Here is a 26019-nt window from a genome sequence, read left to right as displayed (position 1 = left end):
CACATTTTGGCTCCCTTCCCCTTACATTCTTCGCTCCTTGAGTTGACGCCCTTTTTGCCTAAATTTATGCGTCTTTTCATTTATGTTCTTGAATAAAATAACTTTACTTATAGAATTACTTCCATAAAACCACCTGTTGATTCTATCAAAAGGAATATCAGCCGATGTTTAGGACTATGTCATACGACGGAGACATGTTAGGTTCACACAAGACCTGGCGCCGCAAAATGTGATATACTGGACCCAAAATCTGGGATATCGCATTATTTCATTTATCTAGCAATGTATGTTGCTCTAGTTAATAACTCAACATAAAGCTCAAACACTTTTCAGGTTATTTATTTATCAATTCATAGAGCAAAAAAGAATAAAAGAATCATCGACCCCTGCTAAAGAAAAAGGTTCAAAAAGTATAAACAGAAATATTGCAAGATAAAAAAAAATCAATAAGGAAGTTTATTTTAGTAATTATTGAGAGGCTTTCTCGACTTCAAAGCCATGCGTAAAAGATGGGCTCTCCCCCGAGCGACAGCAGGTCGCTCTTCTTGGATACGACCAGGTTTTCTCTCGTTATCAAATTGATCCCTGCGCCGATTATCATAAACTTGGATAGATCGAGCTGTTATTTGCTCTCCTTCTTGACTGCTGGTACTTTCTTCTATATGATCTTGGCTAACACTACTGCATCCGCCCAACCTGACTCGACTATCAACGCCTGTGCCCTCATGATCAAAATGGTGTATGTACCGATCTTCCCATTGGACAGCTTGAGCACGGTGTGATTGGTCGACGACTCTTTCACAGTCGTCGACCATCAAATCTTCCAGATCTAGAATTAAAATTGGTATTTTTGTTAGTGGTAGAAAGAGAAGCTTTCAATGGGGTATTTAGGGAATAAAATAGAAAGATCCATAAAAGGCTTCAGGGTAAAAAAATTGACTTACATAAACTAACGAACTTTGACAAAATCCAAAGGTCATTTTTGAAAATTACGCCAAACTAAAATTGTAATACTGCTTCAATATACAGCGTACAAAAATGTACAGGACAAATAACAAGGTCATGTTGCAATACTACTAAATGAAGCAGTGACAAATTCCCTAGGTCATTCGTTAAAAAAGAAGCTCAATTGTCATACTATTTTAGATATGCTAGCAGCACATGAGTCTTGAAGGACCACGCTGGCTACGTCCACTTATTTCATTGATGGGCGATTCAAACATCGAAGCATGTGATTGAATCTTTATACAACAATAAGGTTATTCTCTAAAAACAAGGATGAACACTGGGAAATCTAACAAATTCAATACATTATTTTGGCTGCGTGATTGGTTCACCAGAAGAAAGATCACGGATGCGTATTTGTTTTTGTTTTTCCAGGGGCAATCGTATCGAACCAGTGATCCTAGAAAATCGGGAGAAGGATCATTCGAACGTAAATAAAAAGTTTTAGTGCCCTTTTTAAGTGACCAAAAAGATTGGAGGGCAACTAGCTCCTCCATGCCCCCTCTTCCTCCAAAGACATCTGATCAAAATTTCGAGATGGCCATTGTATTTAGCATAGCTGATGGGTCCAATAACTATGACTTTGGGGATGACATGACCCCCATGGTCCCTGGACACAGAACTTTTAGGTTACGCAATTGGCCCATTGTTTACCAAAATTATTTGTTATTGCAAAGTATACGGAAATTTTTTGGAGTATATTTTCTGCGGGGGCGATTTTTCGCGTAAAGGACAGTTTCGGGGAAAGTTTACACAGGGGGATTTCCTGGCATTATTTGAAAAACAGACTGAAATTAAATAAAAAACAAGTTTCTCAACTGAAAGTAAGGAGCAACATTGAAAAGTTCAAATGAACAAAATTATTTTGTATATGAGTGGACCCTTCCTCAATCCTCACTTTTTACACTAAAGTTTGACTTTTTGTCCATATCCCTTAAATAATACAACTCAAACACAAATTTGACTGAGAAATATTTTTTTTAATCAAAAAACCTTTAGACTTTAGCGTAAAGAGGAAGGCAGCTACCCTAATATACGCATCTCTGTTCATTTTAGTTTTAATGTTGGTCCTAACTTTTTGTTGAAAAACCTTGTTTTTGTATTTAATTTTAAAGAAGAGAGTATGGAGGTCTACCCTCTTTAAAAATTATTCGCAGAGCTCTATTGGGGACGGATTTAATTTCATCTTACTCTTCCCGGGAGATGCCAGGGCGCCAAACTGGACAAGAAATATTCGAGATGAGCGGACAAAGGAAGCATAAATCCTTAAAGACTGGGAAGGGGGAATGCAAAGTTTATTTGTGAACTTAAGGAGGGAACTTTGTGAACTTTGTGGATAATATTTTTAACATGTACATCCCATTCTAAATTATAAGAAATTGTGACGCCCAGTAACTTAAAGGAAGACACAGAAGTTTCAGGGGGGATAGTACTAAGAAAAAGGGGTGGGGGATATTATAAAACAGATTTGCATGATCATAAATTTACAAAAGTTTAGTCTCATGTCTAAGTCCGAGGCATTATAAGCCGTATAAATACGGCTTACGGGTCATTAGTAGTTCCCTGAACGTATCAATCTAGCCAGGACATCACAGAGTCCAAAATAGAGATTTTGAGACCTTTTTCAATAAAAAAAGGACCTTACTGGAGACCATTTCGGACCCAAAACTCGGCTTCAGAAAGTCCGGGTAGGAAAAACGAACTAAATACAACCACAAATGACACGTTTCTGTGAAAGAAAATGGGATCATGATTTCCGAATGTTGCCCAGTCCCGAATCGGAGTCCCAGTGATAACTAAGAAAAAAAACACCGGAAAAATATCATACCATGGAAGAAGAGTGCTTTCATGAGTTATCCCAGTCCTTATAAATCTGTTTCTTTGTTGTTTTCTTCTTCTTCTTTTTTTATATTACAGACTGTTTTGCATTTACAAACTTTGCTCATTCATAGAAGCGTTTCATTCACTCAGTATTTCCCTTTAAAAGGAAAGTACAATAACTGGCAGACCCACGTGAAATAGTTTACATTTATGACTGCAGGTAATTTTGGATGCTTTCCTACCTTTATCGCATTGTTTCACCTATCCTCGATGCTTCCTGGCTCAGATGAAAGTCCAGACAACTGGACTAGCTTAAATTCGTCTACAAGTAAGTCCTCTTATTTGCTATGTGTACAACCCTCTAGGATATTATGGCCTATTATACAACACAGCATGGCACTGGATTTGATTAATGGATAGTTCTTCTGGGCTTTGTTTGTTCTGCTGAACATTTTTGGCTGAATAGCCTCTTCCTAATTATGTTAAATTATGGGCCGCATCCCCATTGTAGTATAATATTTGTAGGCGTAACTTATAATGAGTGGGAGGTAGTAGGCTTGAGATTACTTCTGCAGGACGTCGACTCTTGCTGATTATAGTATCAAATGATGAAAAGAAACTTGCAGTATTGTTTCATGAACTAACCTCCTAGTGTTAGGAAACGAGGTATTAGGTAATATATAGAATTTATTCATTCGGACAGGAAGGATTGGGGACATAGGCATGGAGTAGGGCTCAAAATGGAAGCTAATAAGCCTCGCTTATATTAGGAAGGTACACACGACAGAATTCTAATTCCATACTTTATGACCAATAAGTGCAAAGCGTCAGTCATAGTGGTATTTGCCCCAGCAGAAGTGACTGACGGGAAACAGTAGTGACTCGGAGGAATTTTGCAGGTTGTCACAAAATGGGCCAGATTGCACCGAGACGTAAAATCTCAACTTAAGCTCAATAATACCTCTGGAAATCTGCCTCTTTTTGGATTAATATTTATCTCTGAGCCTAGTACTCTGAGTTACAGTATATCTATTATTTGTTAATTTCTTCAAAATGGTTTCGGTCAAATAATTTCTTCTTTATTCATTTGTTTCTAGCTTAATGTCATCGTCTAACATCTTATATTTTTAATTTGAGAGACTAAGTAGAAGTTTGCAAGACAGTAAAGCATGAAATACGCATGGCACATATACCTAAGGCTTGGGGGGTAGATCCAGATGATGTTTTAGGAGCACGTATGCCCCCAGAAGGTTGAAAGTTGGACTAATTACAGGGTCGAAGGGGCAGAAGATGCCGATGAGGGAGCTAAATTTTTTACCAGCACCCCCCCCCCCCATACATTATTTCTGTACCCGCCCCTGCTCATGGTGAATGCTCCCGCTGTGGTGTTTTATTTTTTAAGTTGTTATTCGTAATGAATCTATTTCTAATGCCAATTCATTCAATTTTGAAAATTTTACATGTAGGTCTTATCTGTCTAGTGATCTCTATATATACTTTTTTTTTATAAGATTTGACTACATAAACCAAGTCAAAATGTTATATTTTTACTAAAAGAGAGAATCTGGTGAAATGTACCCGAAATAACGGTGAAGCACCCTTTCCTGGATAAATATCCCGTATATTGCTAATCATACGGCTCTGTTCTATAGAAAATGCTCTTACATCGCATGTACCTTTAGGTCAACCTTTGTGACAGAACTTTTTAACATGGCTCACTGACTACTCGGATAACGCTTCAAACGGGATAATTCAATGATGCATTTTTCTCTTTTTTTTGATGGACTCACACCCTTTTTTTTACATTGGTTACAATAGGTCACGCCGTTAATCAGATGTCTTGGTTAATTAAGCACACCACGAAATTTAGTATTCCTTTTCCGAGAAAATACTTCAATTTGTCGCGTTTCAACATTAATAACAAATGTAATACCTTCATCTGTAATGTCTTTGAACATTCCTTTGCGATAAGTTGTCGTCCTCTCTATCCTTTCAGTCTGCCTTGGAGCAAAGCTAAAAAAAAAAAAAAAAAAAAAAAAAAAAAAAAAAAAAAAAACTCAAACTGAATTCATGAAGTCATTAACAATAACATAATTCATAATACTCACTTAATATGAAGTACAAATGGAGGAACAAGGAAATTACGTATCCACAAGACCGCCTAGTAATTAGGCTGGTGAAAAAAGACCTTGAAAGGAGTCCCCTCCCCTTAAAATGATCTAAATCGAGTAGGGACTCAATTAGGAACTTATTCTTACTTCTCAACTAGTTTGCTTGAGATTTAACAATTCGGTCTGATATATATCGCGATGACAAGAACTTAAGGCCCCCTCCCCTTCCCCCGACAGAGGTCCGATGCGGCACAGACCTAAGTAGTATGAATTTTTTTTTGACATCTTGACGTACCCTAAATTGACTAGCTTTCACATAATTAATTGTGGATTTCAAAATATATGGTAAACAGAAATATATGGCAAACATAGGAAACTGTTGGAATAATGTTTAGAATCTCGGGTTTGGTTTTTTTTAGGGGGGGGGCTGTGAAGACTCCTTACATACATGCCTGTGCAAAGCTATATGAGGACTTCAAAATAAGAATTCAGATGTTTAAAATTTAAAACTCCACTGATTAAGACAGGTGATTTTAAAGAATAAAATTTTGTTTAAAAAATTAACGACTTCTGTCTTTAATTAGGCAAATGCAAAGACTGTTCCAAACAAGTGTTTTCTACCTTGGTTAAAATTATGCATTTTGATTCAGCAAAACGTCAAGAATTTTCAAAACAAGATGATGTTTTTACTGGATTCAAAATTAATAAGTATTTGGAAAAAAAGGAGCTTACCATGAAAACTTGGAATTGAAATTTACAGGATAAATTACTTTTAGGTAAGAATTTTTTCAAACTAAAACGTTTTTACTGCTTTTATACCTCATTTTAGTGCCATGGTCGTTTGGACTTAAAGAAAGCTGCTAAGAAAGCTCTTTGGCTCGGAAGGAAAGAACCAAATGATGGAATAAATATTAAATTACAACAACAAAAATTAGTAAATTGCCAGGGTAGTGAATTTGGTCCGCCATTCTCATGGTCATTTTATAAATGGAATACACCATTCTTATGATTTTGGACCGTTATTTTCTATAAAATGGACCCAGAGCCCTATTGTCAGAAGCTGAACAATTGCTCTCAAGTTTGAGCGATTATTATGAAGAAATCTTGATTGTTTGGGGTGAAGGGATAAATGAATACGGTTTCTCTTACTTTCTCTCAAGCTTTTTTTCTAGTTTTAAATGGTTCCTTGCTTTCAGATAGAATGAAGACATAGCTTTTTGTAGATATTAATCAATTTAGGCTACAGGTTTAGCCGTTTTGAGTTTGGCATGCTCGGAAAAACCAGGCATAGGCATATATACTGTAAACAGAAAATTGAGTATCTGAAAGGTGATTGGTTTAACAGGCAGGATTGCTCCAGAGATGCTACTTATACTAGTATTGGTAAGTTAGTTCAAAATCTTGGCAGATAATTATAAACAAATAAGTAGAACAACAGGGAAATTTTTATACAAGACAGTGGAACGCAACTTTAAATGAAGATTTCGACCCTATATCCAACGGCCGTCCTCAGCAAAACAGACGAAGAGAATAAAAACAATATAAAAGAAACTTACATTGAAATTCAATCGTTAAAACTGTTAAAACTCGTTATATTGTTTTTATTCTCTTCGTCTGTTTTGCTGAGGACGGTCCTTGGATATAGACCCTATATCCTTGGATATAGGGTCGACATATTAATTTAAAGTTGCGTTCCACTGTCTTGTATAAAAAATTTCCCTGTTGTTCTACTTATTTGTTTACTAGGGAAAGGCAGTGTGGTCTTCGTCGCTATTTGCAGATAATTATATAGTAGACGTAGATGATGAGACTTGAAATAAGTGATTAATTTTGCTTATAGGGCAGAAATATATATATATATATATATATATATATATATATATATATATATATATATATATATATATATATATATATATATATATATATATATATATATATATATATATATATATATATATATATATATATATATATATATATATATATATATATATATATATATATATATATATATATATATATATATATATATATATATATATATATATATATATATATATATATATATATATATATATATATATATATATATATATATATATATATATATCACTTGATTCCCCATTCACCGATCTTTTAAATCCCTTTCCGAACACATGTTTTTTAATGTCCTTTGGTCAAGGCGAATATAGATGATTTAAGTTGTTTAAAGACATTTCCGTAATGGAAGATTTTATGACGGAATTTTAAACACAACCAGAATTTTCTAGAAACCCGTTTTGTATAAAACATTTTTAGTTAAGATTTTGTCACAATACAGTTTCGCGTCTGATATTTTCTTGAAATATGTCAACAAATAGACGCATTTAAATATTTGTATAACAAATTAAGTATTATAATTCATTGGCATACAGCTGCTCGTCACGATGCATAACATCAAGACCACACAGATTTGTAACGAATTTTGCTGCACAAAAATTAGTCTGCTTTTAGACGAAAAAAATATTTCACATTAAGGCACAACTGTGGTAGGCTAAAGTTAACAGATTACCCTCCAGGAGGGGAGGGGGGGGGGGAATCACACCTCTATATTTTGAAAGTAACTTTTACCCACCTCATAAAAAGAAATCGAAAAAAAATCTTTGCCCCTCCCGCCTACATTTTCGTGAGTTGGCGGCAGGATAAATACAAATCAGTTGATCGATTACTTACGATACACACGGTCGGGACCGTTACGTATGGGGGAGGAGACCCCCTCCCCCAATGTTTTTGGCCACTCCACAAAAAAAAATTGTCGCCAATATTTGTTGTTCCGTTAAATAAAGACCACGAAAATACTGACATGTCACCTAGAGAATTCTCGAACTTGGTCGGTAAACGCAGAAGCTTTACCGACTCCCGCCATGATTTTACGGATTGTGCCACAATTTTCCATTGGGTGAAATAAAGAGCATGAAAACACTGACATGACATATAGCGAAATCTCAATCTCGGTCGGTAAATGCAATGATCTTACCGACTCGTGGAGCGATTTTACAGGCAGCACCACTATTTTCTATTCGGTTAAATAAGGAACATGAAAATAATGACATGACATAGGATATACCAAAATCTCAATCTTGGTCGGTAAATGCAACGGTTTTTCCAACGCATAACACGATTTTATAGATGGCGCTACAATTTTTCATTCGGTTAAATGAAGAACATTAAAATACTGAAATGACACCTCCCAAATTCTGATCCCAGTCGGTAGATTCACCGGTTTTACTGACTGAAAAAAATGACCGAAAACCTCATTCGGTTAAAACTAGTACCAAGGCGTTAAGGTCGCGGTCACATTTTATAACAGGTTAGGTGGTTAGTAGATTAAGAGCTGTGGGTGGTAAAGAGAGGGACGCCCATCCAAGGAACGACATATACGTTTCAAAATTCACAAATTACGTGAGTTGAATAATTGACCTCAAGTAAAAAGGAATAAATTAATGAAAGGCATTAGAAATGTCAAGTTTAAGAAAAAATCGAGTAAAAATGAAGTATTGGGGTGCATGAATATACTCAACAAAGAGGGATCAATGCTATTTTTCACAGAAACAACGAGACTAAATGAATTTAAGCTGCTGAGCAGGTTATTTACAACCCGTTTGCAACACAAGCAACCAAAAGAATCAAACTGGCCATACATTACTTCTGAAAAAATTCTACAAGTCTTTGAAAAGGAAGGCGTAAGCAGAGAGGTACTTATGTTTCAAAGCTATGATTATACAAGCAATATGTCTTGTATTCGACTAGGTGTCCAAGAACACATATTAACAAAAGTGGAAGGACAAGTACGCTAAGTTCGATTCTTGGCTCATAGAGAAAATCTTATAGTGCAACACGCCTGCCGCAACACCTCCATAGTTCAAAAATGTTTGAAATCTTACAGGAATAGTGCGTCTTCTTTACGGGTTGAATGAAACCAGTCATTGATTAGAAACGAGCAGTTGAGAGTGGTGAATCGATACTGAAGCTTAAGAATCTGTCAATGATGAGATGGACGCCCAGATTAGAGAGTTTGACAGCGTTGTGGAACAGCTTTGACACTATTGTTGAAGTTCTCAAAGAGCTAATAGAACAAAGACAAAATAATAAATGAAAAAGTCCAACATCCACATCACCACATTACCTGCTTTGATTTTATTCTGATTCAATGTTCATACGCCAAGTCCTATTTAAAACGAAAATTCTTGCACCAAAACTTCAGACTAAACAGCTTGATCTGGTTACTACAAACACAAGACTCAGGGCGACACGCGACATCTTATATGCTCTCCATTGAGACTGATCAGATAGAAAGGGAAATCAAGGCATCAAAAGCAGATGTGGAAAAAAGTTGACTCACTAGCCAAAGACAAGTTCCAACTTAAGCAACATCCTAGGCGTCCACCTGCTCGTTATTCAGACGTAATTTCTAATCCTGGAGTTGACCCACTAGATGACAGGAAATTGTTCTTTGCCAAGGAACTCTGCGGCGTCCTCAAAGCCCTAATCAACGACTTGGATGATGCAATTCATGATACCTCTTCTTTTCTGGAGCCAGGATACGGAAGTCTACTGGGCAAAATGGACATCAACTATGAAAGACTTTCCGAAGCTACGACAATTGTTTCGGGAAAAATCTAGATCTCTAGGAACTCAAGCTACAGCTATTGACCAGGACTGAGGTCGAAAGCTAGAAAATCATTGATCACACCATCTTTGAGACCCTATTCCATGAAATTCATGCAGTTAAATCGATATTCCCGACTCTCGGGTCAACTTACCAGTGAATTGTGACAACATTACCACCTTTGGCCATGGTGAAAGAAGTTTCAGCAAAATGAAACTGGTCATGACACGCGTATGTACAACGATGGACGATGACTGTTTCGAACACCTCGTCATAATATGCTTTGAGACTTCCGAATAAAGGCGTTTTACTTTTTGTTGAAGTTTTTTTTTACTTTTTGTGTTGAAGTTTTGTAGTTGCATTTTCTTCATTCTGTGTTCAATCCATACATTTTAATTGAAATTTTCAGTTTCTCACTTCCGAGTTCTGTTTGTATATAAATCATATCATCGCTTTATTCCTCTAGTATTAATTTTTTCTCAACTAGATCACCAGCTAGTTATACGTATGCTTCTTACGAGAAACTGAACTAATAGGCTAATCTTCTTCAGGCTATACGATTCTTTGGGCTAAGCTGTGTTCTAGAGTTTTTAATTCAATATGGACATTATACTAATTATTGATGAAAAACAGTCGGTAAAAATGATCAGCCAGTCGTTAAAGTCCTTCGCCCCTTCCCCAGACATTTTCGCTAATAACACCCCTGCACACCGCAATCAGATCCATTTTTCTTGGGAGATCAGATCTGTGTATACCAGAGAAGCAATGAATATAACTGGACTTACTCATATGTAACTACATCCTGTCTTCTACCTATTTCTTCTTCAACATCTTCACCATCACAAAAAGCTTGATACAAGCTTTTGCTAACAAGTGGTCCCGGGGTATTGATGTCACCATGTTTTCGTGTCCGCAATATTTCCTCGCCTAAAAGAATACATCTATAAAACTGTACAAGTACACTTTAATAATGGCTATAAAACAACTTTTTAATCATTGAATTGTCCATCCCTTTTCTCTTTTTATGACGGAAACGAGCAGGAGCCCTGCAAAATGAAATCACGACTACCGAATGCAGCATCACTACCGAATGCAGCATCACTACCAAATGCAGCATCACTACCGAATGCAAGGCTAACCTTTCTTAACAACACCAAAGAGCCTAAGTAACTGACAAGAGCGGAAACTGGCACTAGTGACAACTAAAAATCAACAAGACCATCTAGTGTTTGGCACTTGTTTCAAGCTTCGTAATTGTGTTTTTTTTTCCCAGAAACTGAGATTTCTGGGCCAATTGAACTAATTTCACTAATTTTGTCTTATTAATACACTGAAAAAAAAACTCAAAGAAACACCAACGCTAGATGGCGTTGATAATTTTTTCTTGTCGACAACACTAGCGCCAGTTTCTATCCTTGGAGGTTACCCATTCTCTTTGACCAACACTTTGATTTTACTTCTTCGCCATCTACTAAATGCCGTACTTGTCAAACCTTCAATAAAAGTGGTACGCCTCATGAATAATTCATTCTGTATTTCCCAAAACCCTATCAATGGTGTTAGTTTTAAAATTAACCATATTAAAAGCTTACACTTTACCAATGTGTTGTAAAAGACAATACCTAACAAAATCTATGTTGTTGTTTCTATACTTCAGCATATACAAGCCAAGGCTACGTAGCTTTGCCTCAAAACATAACATCTATTAATTGTTTCTATGCATTTGACGCTAAAAACGATTTGATTCTATCTCCATCACCAATTGATTTAAACACTTTATTAATAATTTCTAAACTAACTCTTTACGTTGCATTATTACTCATAATCGTTCCACAACCATTTATGTGAAGAAAAAAATTCTCCTAGCCTAAAAATTATAAGAAGCAAATAAAAGGTAGATCTACTAGCACAAGCGTAACCTCTCATCCTTAAGACGAATAAACTTTAAGACTCTAGACTACAAGCCACTCTTCAAGAGGAAAAATCTTCAAACAGGGGCACCTGGAAGGCTGATAGAGTATGAGCTGTGAAGTTACACGGTGTACAATTCCTTGATTTACGTCTCCTTGGCTATAATGCCCTTCTATCTAATCGCAATTGTCCGCAGCCACTTAAGTGTGGAACGAAGGTGAGGCTCAGAAGTTGTGGACACCTCTGGACATCCAATCGCTGTGTCTCCTCGTTTCAATATTACCTGCCCCACAAATTTCGCGTGTGTTTGAGGTTGGAGAAACGGGAAAACCCAAGGTTTCACTTTAATGAAAGATAAAGTCTATTTGGTGGCACCGAATCGAACACTATTCTATGGTACCGCTTCAAATAGACTACACCAAGTCTACTTTTCTACTAAAAAGCTGGTGACAAGAAAGGGGAGGAAAATTCAAGGGACCACGGCCACTTTAAGTGCCTCAGACTATGCAGATTGAAAATCATTAGATGTTTCGATTTAAACAAGCTGCAACATACCTAGCTTTCCACTTAAAAGTTGGAAATGGGGAAGGCGTGAGTACTGAATGGTAAACTGGTCCATTTAGGCTACCCTTCATGTAGATTAAGATCTGTGCATGAATCCAATCAAAGTGCAACATACCCACCGTTCTGCTAAAAGTTAGCGTTGCAAGGGCAGGGAGAAGGGAGGGGATATCCAAAAAGTTAAAGAGCCGATGTGCCTCCATAAATAAAGATCGAAAATCCTTACGGGATTATGCTTCACACAAGGTCCTATATGTCTAACTTTCTACTAGAAATTTGGTGGGCTGAGCAACGAGGTCGTTCGAGTAGCTGTGGGCTCACCTTGTGCTTCAAATCTTTGTTTTCAGTCTAAATACAATATATCATTCTTATCTTTCTGTCGAAAAGTTGGAGGTGAGAAGAGTAGAGAAAGTTAGAGGGCCCAAAGGTCCAATCGAGTCCTCCAGTTATACAGATTAGAAATCTTGCATGATTCTGGTTCAGACAGGGTACAACATAACAACTTCTATGTTAAAAAAAAACCGGTGATGTATAAGAGGGGACTACGGCCTGCTTTGGCTCTCCAATCATACTGATTAAAAATCGTTATGCAATCCAAGTTAAAAAACGTTAATTTTCGTTAATGATAATTTTCGGGAATATCTTAGAGGAATCAATTTTTTTCCCCAGAGAAATTCAGGAATAGAAAATCACCAGAAGGAAGGGGAGACTTTGGATGGACCATTGACCATGATTATACCTAAACGTTTATAGTTTCAAAACACTTGCGTAATCCATTTCAAACAAGGTGCAACATGCCTGCCTTTGAGCAAAAAAAAAAGAAAAAAAAGTAGGAGGAAGGCCGCTGGAGGGCCCACGTACACACAACCCTATATTTCTCCTCAAACTCAAATAACACTGACTTTTAAATCCTCGCTTTCAAATTTTTGCCTCCAACAATAGTGATTTATAAATCCTTGCATGTTTTGGGCTCAAACGAGCTGCAACCTAACAACCTTTCTACTAGGAAGCTGGTGGAGCACCATGGCACCAATTTGGTCCTCAAATTGAGTAGGTTGAAAATCATTGCACGAATGAAGTTAAAAAATTGCCAATCTTTGTGCTTAAACTTGGCGGTGGGAATGGTGGGACACCATTGGTCGCCGTCTCGCCAATGCAAGACATGCCTGCCTTTTCTGTAAGAATTTGGCAATGAGATAGATGGAGTGATGTTGGAGGGGCAAAAGACCCCTTTATGCCTCTAATAATAAACACTAAGAAGCCTTACATGATTCTACATCAAACAAGTGAAAACATGCCTCTCTTTCTCCAAAACAGTTGGAGAAAGAGGGTCTACCGTTTGACATTTTGCCACCAATCATGCTGATCTTAAAAACCTGATTTCAATCAAGCACAAAAGCTTCATCTTTTCCTAGATTTATCCACAAGGCCTCAGTTTTTAAACAGACTATTTTAACAATTTTTTACTCCGATTGTAAAAAACCTATTCTACCTAGTATAATGCATATATAATGTGCATTATGCTATTAGTGAACATGCTATTATCATGTGCACTGCAGTTTACCACTGAAAGCATATTTCTCAGACTTTCAACCGCACTGATGAAACGGCAATTCTTAGCTGCTATTTAAAAAACATGTCCAACTTACAATGGGTTCTATGAATCATGTTGCTTGCCTTCTCACTACAATTTGCCAGGTGAAGATTTGACTCAGGCACTGGAACAATGTGCTTCGCATTATAGGGACAAGTAAAATACTCTACTTCAGCCAATGCATGTTTCTGCAAAATAAAATATTCACTTCGATTACTTTAAAGCAAGAAAAAAACACAAGAATGCACAATAATATTTTTCTCTTTAAAAAAAGCCAAACCAAAATGATAAGTCTTTCTTGAACAACAGCAATAAAGTAGAAATGTGTGTCTTTGCACAAAATTTACTTTTCCCGAAAAGCTTCATACTTAAAACTTACTCCATTATTACAGGTAACTCTCATACACTTTTCTCAAAATCCTTAGAGTTTTCAGTAGGGCCGTATCCAGGTTTTTTTTTTTTTTGGGGGGGGGGGGAGGTTTGCAAAAGGATACGGACTTAGTTTTCAGGCGCCAGAGTTTACTATACTATTAACAGGTTGGTATGCTAACCACTCGCTTTGGTCGAACTCCAAGTCAGAAAAAAGAAAACTTTAAATGAACAGAACTCCTTATTTCAAATAAACAAGCAAATTAATAACCTTAACCCGCTATGATAACTTAACCCTCAGCTCCCAAAAATACAAAAATAAGAATTAAAAGAAATAGCATTAGAATATAAACATTTGTCTTGGCTTTACTTCAATTAACCATGGCTCTCAAGTCTTTCATCACTTTCATCAAGTTGGTAATTCTAAAAATCAACAGATTCGGTTAATTTTAAAATGAATCCTATATGATATTCTGCACCATCTATTCTACATGAAATTTGGAATACAGGTAGAATATTTCAAAATCCCTTCTTTTTACCTGTCTGAATTTCCATTTGGCTGCTCAATTTTGCATATGGGAAGAATCATCCAGGGGGGATTTTCTGGAGGGAAAATGCCGGAGCCTTTCTGGACACACTCTTTGAACTTTGTTGTAGACTACTTTGGTGAATACATAGAAAACGTATATATATATATATATATATATATATATATATATATATATATATATATATATATATATATATATATATATATATATATATATGTATATATATATATATATATATATATATTATATATATATATATATATATATATATATATATATATATATATATATATATATATATATATATATATATATATATATATATATATATATATGTGTGTGTGTGTGTGTGTGTATATATATATACTCATAGGTTGGATTCACGATGGGAGGGTGCATCTTCTTCAAGGAATCAGTGGGTTGAAACCACAAAGAAACTGCTCCTACCTTTCTGTTTTGTGCAGGAGTGGTTGTATTTTGCAAAATACGAAAAAAAACTAAAGAAAAATGAAAATTACCACTTTTTCCCCACTAAGATGGAAAAATAACGGAAGACTTCCATTTTGTCATTTATTAACTTTTTTATGCTTTGATTTTAGCATATTTTATTTTGTTATTTCGTGATTTTACACACCAATTTAACTATATGGGTGCCATTTTGTTCAATAAATAGTCCAACGATCAGAAAACAAAAATTTGGGGTCAACACAACCCCCCAGAGCCTGGGGAGAAGGGTTTCTAAGTTATGCCACGGGGACACATAAGGTTTTTATTGGAGAAGTGGTCGTATAAGTTTCTTAGGTGGCTTAAAAGATTATAAATTGAAAGTTTCGGTTTTCATTTCAAGAGTCAAAAGTGATCGGATGACAACTAGAACCTGAGGGGCAAGTTATGCCTTAGGGCATATAAGTTTTTCATGGAAGGGGTGGTTGTATAAACTTCGTAGGGGGCTTATTTCATTAGAAATTGAAAGTTCTAGGAGTGTTTTAAGAGTCGAAGGTGAGCGGGGCAAATAACCCCCGCCCCACGCCTTTGTCCCCAAATCGAGTCAGTAGAAATTATGAGATAGCAATTTTGTTAAACATAATCCATGAGTTGTATAACGATGCCTTTGGGGTTGAAACAGCCCTACAAGGCCTAGGGTTAAGGGCTGTAAGTTATTCTCCAGGGACACATAAGGTCTTATGGAAAGGAACGGTTGTATAAACTTTAGACGAGGCTCATTTGATTGGAAATTAAAAGTTCTAGTTCCCATTTTAAGAGCCAAAAGGGGTCAGAGGGCAACAGGCCCAGCCACGTCCTCTTTTCCCCAAATGCATTCAACAAAAAAGTTGAGATAGCCATTGTGTTCAATTTAGTCGAAATATTATATAACCACCCCTTCAGGGTTGATACAATTTCAGAGCCCTGGGGAAAGGGTTGTAAGTTATGTCCTGGGGGATATAAGGTTTTTATGGAAAAGGTGGCTCTACAAACTTTAGAGGAGGCGCATTTGATTGGAAATTGTAAGTTGTATTTCCATTTTAGAGTCAAAAGTGAGCAGAGGGCAAATAGATCCCCCACGCCCTCTTTTTCCCCAGATGCATTCGATTTAACTTTTGAGATAGCCATTTTATACAAAATAGTCCAAAGATCACATAACAATGACTTCAGGATTGACACAATCCCAAGAGCCTGGGACAAGGGTTGCAAGTTATGCCTCAGGAATACATCAGGTTTTAATGGAAGTGATGGTTTTATAAACTATGGAGGAAGCTTATTTGATTGAAAATTGAAAGTTCTGGTTCCTTTTTAAGAGTCAGAAGTGATTGGAGGGCAACTAGCCTCCTCTCCCCTACGGCCTCTTTTCCCCAAATGTATCAGATCAAAATTTTAATATAACTTTTTTCTTCAAAATAATCAAAATGTCAAATAACTATAGTTCTGGGTTGCCCCCCCCCACCATTGGGGAAAAGGTTATTGCTAGTTACCCATTGTTAACATATGAAGTTTTTATGGAAGGCGCGGTCATATAAGTATGGAAGGGGACTCTTTTGATTGAAAATTGAAACTTCTAGTTCTTTTTTTAAGAGTCAAAAGTGATTATGAGTTATGCAAGATGCTTCTTGTTACTTTGATCCTTTAATTTACTAATTTACGGGGTAACTTTGATTTATGGGGCAGAGGCTGTAAGTTATGCAAGTTGCTTATTGTTACTTTGATAATTTCTTTACTTTGACACTTTGTTACTTTGTCAAAACTTTGACGTTGAAAAAAAAAAGATTTTGAAACAGGGAATTTTGAAAAACTTGAAACTTTGGCAATCATAAACAAAAAGAAATTGTTTAAAAAAAATTTCAGATTTTTTTTCAAGGAAAAATAAAGGCCATATTGAACTTAAGATCAACATAAATAGAAATCTATGATAATTCAAACCCAAAACACCCAGAAATTACTCTAAAAGGATAAACGAAACCCAAAACAAACAAAATTAAATAAACAATCATAGCAAACAAACATACAACAGGTACCCTATAAATTAATAAGTACATCTTAAAACGAGTAAAAATTAAACTGAATACGCAAATCAAGCTTAAAATGAACAAAAGATATTTTATTATTAAAGAATAAATAAAACCCAAAACGAAGAAAAATTAAATAAACAACAATAGCAAACAAACCTACAACAGGTACTAATATAAATGAATAAATAAATATTAAAACGAGTAAAGTTTAAATTAAATGTGCAAATCAAGCTTAAAACAAACAAAAATCACTACATACAAGAGTGTGATTACAGTCACCTTCCATAACAGTAAATGTCTAAAGCTTACTGCGTCATTGGTACCTTATTGAAAACCATATTCGCCCTGAACAGTCTTGGAAAGAACTGATAAAATTAAACTAAATATTTGATATATAATGATACGAATTGCTGAAAGCTCATCAGCTCAAGATATTATTTCACTGCAATTTTCATTTTATTTTCAATGTTGTCATAGGCCTAAGTACAGAAGAAAATATTTGTAATACAATTTGTTTTAATAAAGTGCCAAATACGCAATAGGCTTTAGATAATATAAACCATTCTGTATTGAATGATGTCTGGAGTATTCACAGGTTTGATTATCAAGTAAATAATCAATAGCTAAACTAAAGGAAATGGAAAGAGATTTTTGCCTATGCATCCCAAAGAACTTGACTAAATGTTTCCTGTTGTATGGATATCACATTATCCAGTTAGTAGCATGTGTATTAATATTAAAGTCTGAATATTTACAGAAAAATATATGTGAAATACTTTGCCAGAAGTCTCAGCAAGGTCAAGAAATAGTGTATCTACACAAAGACTCAAAAAGTAGCTTAGTTGCACAAGAATCAAAAGGACTGGTTTCAACATATTTCCCAGAGCAAAAACCATGTTGATTAGGCTATTTGATAATGAATGTTCAGCATGAAGATGATGAAGACACTTACAACACCTGTGATCACAATACCATTATGAGGTTAAGCACCCGTTGTGGTTAAGTTTATTTGTTGGTAATTACTTGCTACATCTTCAAAATCACTCTTGTGACTTACAGTATTATAAGACTTGTCTAGTTAAAGAGCTGTGTTATTAATTGTCAACCTGATCTTTGAGACAATATTGACTTCAAGCAGCTTTTTTTTTTTACAAGATTTGGAGGTATGTACAATACCTTCTTAATTTACCCCTGAAACTTTCCTGGATATATTTTAATTTCATTTCACTTCTTTTTTTTAATTTGCATATGATAGCCTGCATCACTCCTTTCTTAATGATTAGAAAATAGCTTTAACAGGCCGCCCTAAACAGTAAACTTTCTGGCTTGTGCTCCTACTTTACAATAGAATGCTGAGTTGTTGCACTGAACAATATGAAGTTAATTCCTGCTCAGCGGTGACTCTTGGGGTAAGTGAAGTAAGCGGTCACGTAGGGAACCAAGTGACAGGGGGCGCCTTGAGTGAAGAATGCCCTCTGTGGCAAAGGGTGTCAGAGGCGTATTCTGTATCAGCGGGAGAGACCACCTTCGGGCGCCATGTGAATTAATCAAGACAAACATTATAAGATAATTGCAGAACCTCCAAAACTAATTTAACCTAAAGAATGCTGTGATTTTTAGGCATGAAATTGCCTCAACTTGAGCAATCCCTCTTGGTGCAACACACGTCAGTTGCTAGATATTTTATGGCACTAATTTAAAATCAAACAGTTTGTGGTAATGAACTGGAAGTAAGGAGCGACTTGGTTCTATAGTAACCAAAACTCTAAAAACCGGACTTTTGATACCAATAGAAAATCAAAAGAATCAGATTTTTGTGCTGATTTCAAATATATAAATTTGAAGTCGTATCTTATCTATCAAAAGTTACAAGCCTAAGAATATTTACCGTATTTTCGAAAAAAGGGTGTAACACCCCCTAAAAGTCACAGAATCTTAATGAAAAACCCATCATCAGATTCAGCGTATTAGAGAACTCTACTATAGAGGTTTCAAGCTCCTATCTGCAAAAATGTGGAATTTTGAATTTTTTGCCAGAAGAAGGATCATGGATGTGTGTTTTTTTCTTCTTCTCAGGGGTGATCGTATCAATCCAGTGGTCCTAGAATATCGCAAAAGGGCTCATTCGAGTGGAAGTTAAGAGTTCTAGTGCACTTTTTTAAGTGACCAAAAAATTGGAGGGCAACTAGGCCCCCTCTCACACTCATTTTTTCCCCAAAGTAACCTGATCAAAATTTTGGGAGATAGCCATATTGTTCAGCATAGTAAAAAAAATATAATAGCTATGTCTTTGAGGATGACTTAATCTCCCACAGTCCCCGGGGGAAAGGCTGCAAGCTGTAAACTTTGCCCATTGTTTACAAATAGTGTTGGTTATTGGGAAGTATACAGGCATTTTCAGGGGGGTTTTTGGTGGGGGGAGAGGGAGAAGATTACGTGGGAGAAGCAAATTTTCCATTAAGGGGGTGCCAGATTTCCCAGCACTATTTAAAAAATTATGCTAAAGTTTTTTTTTAACTTTTCAAAGAGGCTATTATTCTAATTAAACAGCCTTTGTTATTCAAGAATTATTCTTAAATAACTAGAACAAAAATCAAAACTTAGGTTATTATAAGGTTATTCTTACTGTAAATTTCGATTTAATTATTCATATACAGTGAACAATCTTCAAAACCTGCATTAATTTGAAAACATTCAGAAATTAAATAAAAAAACAAGTTTTTTTTAACTGAAAGTAAAGTGACATTAAAACTAAAAAAGAACAGAAAATAATCTGTACATGAAAGGGACTGTCCCCTCCTCAACGCCCCACTCTTTATGCTAAAGTTTGACTCTTTTTCACAACTCTATATTTTCAAACAATAAAAAAATTAACGTAAAGAGCGGGGTAATGAGGAGGGACAGTCATTTTCATAAATGGAATAATTTCTGTTGGTTTTAAGTTTTAATGTTGCTTGTTTTTTTTATTTAATTTCTCAAGGAGAGTTGTGTTTATATAGGGCAAGTGTAACGATAAATCAAATGAAGCAGTTCAATAATGCCAACAACTAGATTGAAAGATCTTAAGCCGAACTGGCCAGCCATGACAAAAAACCAACAAAGAGAAAAATCTCTAAAAAAAAAAAAACAACCGAGACTGTGGCAAGTGTATAGAAAATAAAACAACAAAAAAAAAACAGCGCAGATATTTCTACTTCATAAAAACAAAGCGTCTTAAGAACGAAAGACACAAAAGAAGAACAAGATAAAAAAAAAAACAAGATAAAACAAAAAACCAATAAAACCACCACCAAAAAAAAAAAAAAAAAAAAAAACAAAAAACAAAAAAAAAAATGTACAATTGGTGCAAACTGATCCACGTAGGGAAAAGATGCCAATATAGAGGTACTTCAGTGAAGACAGCGGAGTAACTGAGGAAAAATAAAAAAAAACTGTAAATTACTTAATTATTCAGTTGCGAAATAATCCTTTTGTTAGCTTTTACTGAAACAAATCGTTTTGGTCTAGCAGGTAAAATAGTCCCCTGGTGATTATTTAAAATCTTTACTCCCTTATTGACTGTTGATTCACTCTTTAGAAGGTTATCATAAATTGGGTCAATATTTAAATTACCCGTATCCCTATTTATGGGAAGGTTAGCAAACATATGTTTTTTAATTTCTATGGCTTCCCTGGCCCATTGGGTGTACCCCTTATCATTATAAATAGCCAAGGCTTCATCAAATTTTACAAAATCCCCGGGGGTGATGTGTACCAGGGGGGGGGAGAATAGTATGATTACCCCAAAAAAACGTCTAGAACTGGCCCTGTTCCTGCTGTATCAGCATCTCTGGTGCTCTTGGGTTTGAGAACATTGTAGTAAAATTTCACTTGGAAATTACCAACTATAACAACAGAATTCTTACTTCAGTCTTATGAGCAAAGCTTTATTTGATGGATTTGTTTAGATGCATCTAGTTTAATCCATAATAGTTTTACTATACAATTTTGGGTGGGTAGGGGTAGGAATATTATTCAATTGCATTGAAACTCTGCCTAATTTAGTCTTCTATAGAGCTTAAGCCATCATGACTCTCATCCTGATACAAACTTAAATATGGACACATGTTTATCAACCATGAAAAAAAAAAAAATCTTACTGTAATATATTTGGTTGTAACTGCTTGTTTTTAAAAATGAATTCATTTTAAGCTCATTTATTACAGAGTTCTGTTTTGTTGTTAAAAAATAAACAAAATAGGAAATCAAGAACTATGGCAATCACATTTGTTGACTGATTCAGCTTACCCTGGTTCTGAGGATTAATTGAGATGTCTTCATGACCTGAAACTTTAAAGAAGATCAGTATAACAAATCAAATATTTTGCAATTAGAATAAACATAACATTATTTTTTGCAACCACCTTAGTTGACTGATTCAGCTAATCCTGGTTTTGAAATTTTAATTGAGGTGTTTTCACAACTTGAAACTTTAAAAAAGATCAGTATAAAAAAAGCAGAATATTTCACAATAAGAATAAATATGATAATGCTTTTCTTCTAAATTTATTACCCTTTATAAGCTCCCCTTGGTCCCCTCCCAAGTGAAAATATAAAATCTACTTCATCCTCTCCACCTTGTCTAATATTCTCTTGAAGTTACAACTAGGTGTCTTAAGCTGTTCATTTTACTTCCAATACATTGCAGATATGGCATTTTGATAACCTGAATGCATATAATTTCATTTGATTTAGCTCTAATCTTTCCCCCAATACACAATTCAGTGTCCACCTACACTTCCCCCTCTGTCTCTTCACCATTCCCTAAAAGTTTCAATTTAATACCATGAGCTGTTCCCAAGATACAAGATACATTCCCACAAATGCAAATTTGACAACCTGGCACCACGTAGTATGAACATTAAGTCTTATAGGAGCAGTGCAAAAACATTATTTATGCATAGATTGGAGACAAAAAAGGTCAGGCCTTCCCCATTCTCCAAAAAACAAAGTTGAATTTCTCTTGCCCAACAATCTCTCTTTCTCTCTCCAATAGGGCCTAAAAGTTTCAATTCCCCCCCCCACACCATTTCAGAGGTAATGCTGACAAGCTATTTTATTGACCTGAATACACAGTGTCATTCAAATTACTCCCTATCTCCAAGTCAAAATTGAAAAGAGCTTATAGAACTTACACCACCTGAGCCACCAACCCTTGTAGCTCTCAAACATGCCTGGTCAGCATTACATCTAGTGACACCCAACAATGAAACCAAACTACCCTGTATATATGCAAATAGCAATGATCCACTCATGAACTGTTACATGAATATTGAGTCAATGTTACCTGGCAATATCTACAGGTTCTTCAACCTTAGTTGCTAGAAGATAAAATTTAAGGTAATATTTCCTCAAAGTTATAACTAGAGCCCTTAAGCAATTCCTAAAATATTCCAAATAACTTAAACAATCAGGTGTACACATCCTCCTTTCAATTACTCCAGAGTACAGTCTTGTGAACCTTGGCTGATATGATCTCTTTTGTTACTAAGAAAGGGTACTAAATATCATGACTTATGTTTAAACAAGTCCTCTCCATATATTCTATGGACACTGGCTTCATCCCTTTAAAAAATAAAACAAAAAACAACTGGAGACAAAGAGTTGCTTTGCATACAAGAAAGGTGATTTTCCTTGCTATATAATGTGGGGACTGTAATTATCTAAATCATGCTTTTTGACACTGACAATCCCCAATAGTGTATTTTTCAATTCTAATCTGATAACAGTAAGCTATTTTTAAAATCCTTAAAGAAAAAATCATTTTCACTATAAACTTTTACAATTACAGTAAATGGATTTAATAGTTATCATTTGCAAACCATACCTATATGAGATTTTTTTTAGTTAGGCAAATAAAACTAAAGAATAAAGAGAAGGCCTATGTGTGATGTCTATGTTTATGTGGAATGAACAGTTTTCCTGGGGATAGTGTGTACTGTAGATCTATTTCTGAAAGTATTGTTTTATAACAACAAAAAATTTGTGTAAGTTTAGCAAAGACAGGTACCTTTTCAAGGGGCAAGAGTGAGGGGGGTGTAGATACTTCAAAATAATTTCCATAAGAATAGCTTTGCCTCTGGAAACATTTCTGAAACTTTCGCTCATCTAGCCTGAATTAACTACTTTCTAAGATAGAAAAAAGCCTTTTATCAAAAAAATTGTCAGGTAAGTTTTCCATGACAGTTCATATTAAAGAGATGCCATTAGATTTAATGATGAATATATACATGATTCTATTGCTGGTATGGGGACAAAATAAATGCACTTTTTGATACCTATTTTAATGTTCATTCTAAATATACTAACCTTTTCACTTGCAAATGCACCCCCCCCCCCATTATGTTCTTATATATAGCCCTAGTGCATATGTTTGTACTAAACTAAATAAGACCAAACAAATAAACATTGAAACAACAAAATTCTTATTTCATAACACTCATGCTCCTCCTAATCACCTTATTATGTTTACTTCTATTATCATCTAGCCAATATTCATAGTTTTTTTTTTAAATAGTAGGCTATTTGATATCCAACTGACACTAAATTCTTTTGCAACCAGGCATAGGTCTAATGGTTTTGATGGGTCAAGGGACCAGTTCATAAAGAAAACTACAGTAAAGAGAATAAACACTAGCAACTTCTTTTTCTAAACATGACACATATTTCATACTGCACATAAGGACTCTGAGCTGTGTTGTCACAGCCTAGTTCAGCTCCAATGAGAATTGCATGAGTGCAAAGGCAGAGTATGAATCTTGTGTGGTTTTAGATCTGTGTCACATATTTTTAATGGAGAGTGTAGCCTTTGTTGCTACTGTATACTCTCTTTACTGTGAAGAAAACAATACATCAACAGATGCAGAACAACAACAAAATATATTAACTATAACTACATATAGGACTATGTTGGGGGAGGTTGTATTTGTGAGCAAAAGCAATTAACATATTTAGAAAGGGCATAAAAAAAAGGCATCAAGTAGTGTGTTCATCTTGTTCCTAAGTCAGTAATGGAATCATCTATATATTTACTTACTAAAGTAGTTCTTAATTATCCCAGACTTGTATGCTGGTTGATCTAAGCCTAGTGTTTAAATTATGTTTCTGTAGTTCAGTTTAGACCTAGACCTAAATGATAAAGGATTATTGTATATAGCCTAAACTTTTAAAACAGCCAGTAAAATTCTACTTTAGCTACTTTTGGCTATCTTGGAAAGGGGTTAGGTTGGGAAAATAAAACTATCAGGCATGGGTCTCCAAGCTGAAATATGTCCCAGGAAGGTATTTTGAAGGGTAAATTTTTTGCTCTTCATATTATTGACTTATGAATAAAGTAAACATACCACTCAATGCCTTTTTTTATGGTCTTCCAAATACGATAATCATTTTTGCCGGAAATGAATTTTATCCCCTCCCTTATATATACCAATTCAGGGTAGGGTAAGACACCCAGTAGTCGGACACTTTAATCACTTTGAAAGCTTTTTGACATTTAAACTATTCTAATTACTGTATTATACCACATAGAAACTAAATTTTTGTATCAAAAATTTCTGAAGAATTTCTGAACAAGTAGGTTACTAATTCAAATAGGCTAGTTTCACTTGTACAGCACCTCCTATTTTTGAATTTACTAACAAGTGACAATTCTGCCTAAACTCGGACATACAAATGGCTCATTGTAAATTAGTGATTAAAATAGTATAAAAGATTCTGTCTGAGAATAGGCAGGTGGCGAACTACTGGGTGTCTTACCCTATATATTTGCACATTTGGGGGGTGGGGGTAAAGTTTATTTCTGATGTAAATGAGAGGTAAGTTTAAACTTTACCCCCACCCTCTCTTAATTTGCAAATGTATACCCTGAATTGGTATATATAGGGATGGGGGTGGAATTGATTTGCAACAAAAATGATTATTATAGGCTAGGCCTATTCATAAAGAGCATAAAAAAAGGCATCAAGTGGTATGTTCACTGCATTTGTAAGTCAATAATATGAACTGCAAAAAATTTATCTTTTGAAGCACCTACCTCCAATCTCTCTCTCTCAAGAGGTTCCTGAAATTTATCTACATGACAAATCTACACCTAGGCTATTGAAATTTTGACAAAAACATATTAGCCTACCTTAATTTTCAGTTATCAGTTTCTTTTTCTTTAACTTTAGTTCTGAAAATGCAATTCCTGTTATTTGAGTAGAATTTGTAAGCCATACCAATGTTTTTGTTGCAAAATTTAGGAAATGTATTTTCATATCTTTAAAACCTCATAAATTGGGATCAAGCAAAGTTGTGAACCCGAAAACAATTTTTTTGTACTTCAATTAAGCAGAAGATCTATTTCACAAGGTTACACTTTTATAACACACAGATTTTTAAAGGTCAGGACCCTCTAGAGGGAGAGGATTCAAGCCACCCTTGAAGCTGAAGGGGGTTAAAATGCCTTGCCTAGAAATAAGGAGTCATAAGTAAATAAGCTCACCTGTCTACATTTTACAAGATGAATTTGAAAACGCAGAGGACGGACCAAGTGATATGGGTTATATGGGCATACCCAGTCTCCATTCTTTAAAACAGTCACTCCTAGCATGTCGTGACTTTGAATGTTTTCCGGTTGAGAAACAGTTTTGCCGATTGTTGCGAGATCAAACGGAAAGGATTATGCTTTTTTTATCTCAAACTTGTGCTTTCTTGTACAGACTTATGCTACGCCCCGGTTTATTCCCCCAAGTTCCACGAACAAGTTAATAAGGCAAATCAAAAATGAAAATGGCATAGAAAATAAATAAAAATGCTTTTTCTTGTTCAGGGAAAGGATCTTGGTTCACAATTTGGGTTTTTGTTCTTGAAACTCCATTCCACGCCAAGTTGCCTTTCTTATCGAAGCAGTTGACGGCCTTTG

The 26019-nt window shown here is 35.2% G+C and overlaps 1 protein-coding gene across 2 annotated transcripts; it reads right to left on the bottom strand.

The window, feature by feature from the left end:
• Positions 1–323: 323 nt before the first annotated feature.
• Positions 324–25746, bottom strand: LOC148945194 (uncharacterized). 2 transcript variants are annotated; one of them, XM_089098674.1, is made up of 6 exons: positions 25600–25728; positions 21366–21407; positions 13710–13842; positions 10374–10515; positions 4760–4839; positions 324–829 (listed from the first exon to the last, which is right to left on the bottom strand). In XM_089098674.1, the coding sequence occupies exons 1-6, from the start codon at positions 25705–25707 to the stop codon at positions 462–464; spliced, it is 873 nt and encodes a 290-aa protein (XP_088954800.1). In that variant the 5' UTR covers positions 25708–25728; the 3' UTR covers positions 324–461. The 2 variants fall into 2 exon arrangements, with proteins under 2 accessions (XP_088954800.1, XP_088954801.1); XM_089098675.1 differs by lacking the exon at positions 21366–21407 and having other exon boundaries at positions 25600–25746.
• Between the last annotated feature and the right edge of the window lie 273 nt (positions 25747–26019).

This window comes from Artemia sp. Qi Xiang Cuo, chromosome 13 (genome assembly GCF_049724085.1).
Source record: "Artemia sp. Qi Xiang Cuo chromosome 13, ASM4972408v1, whole genome shotgun sequence".
NCBI lineage: Eukaryota > Metazoa > Arthropoda > Branchiopoda > Anostraca > Artemiidae > Artemia > Artemia sp. Qi Xiang Cuo.
The sequence above is the reverse complement of the archived record's forward strand: the minus strand, read 5'-3'. Positions and strand labels throughout refer to the sequence as shown.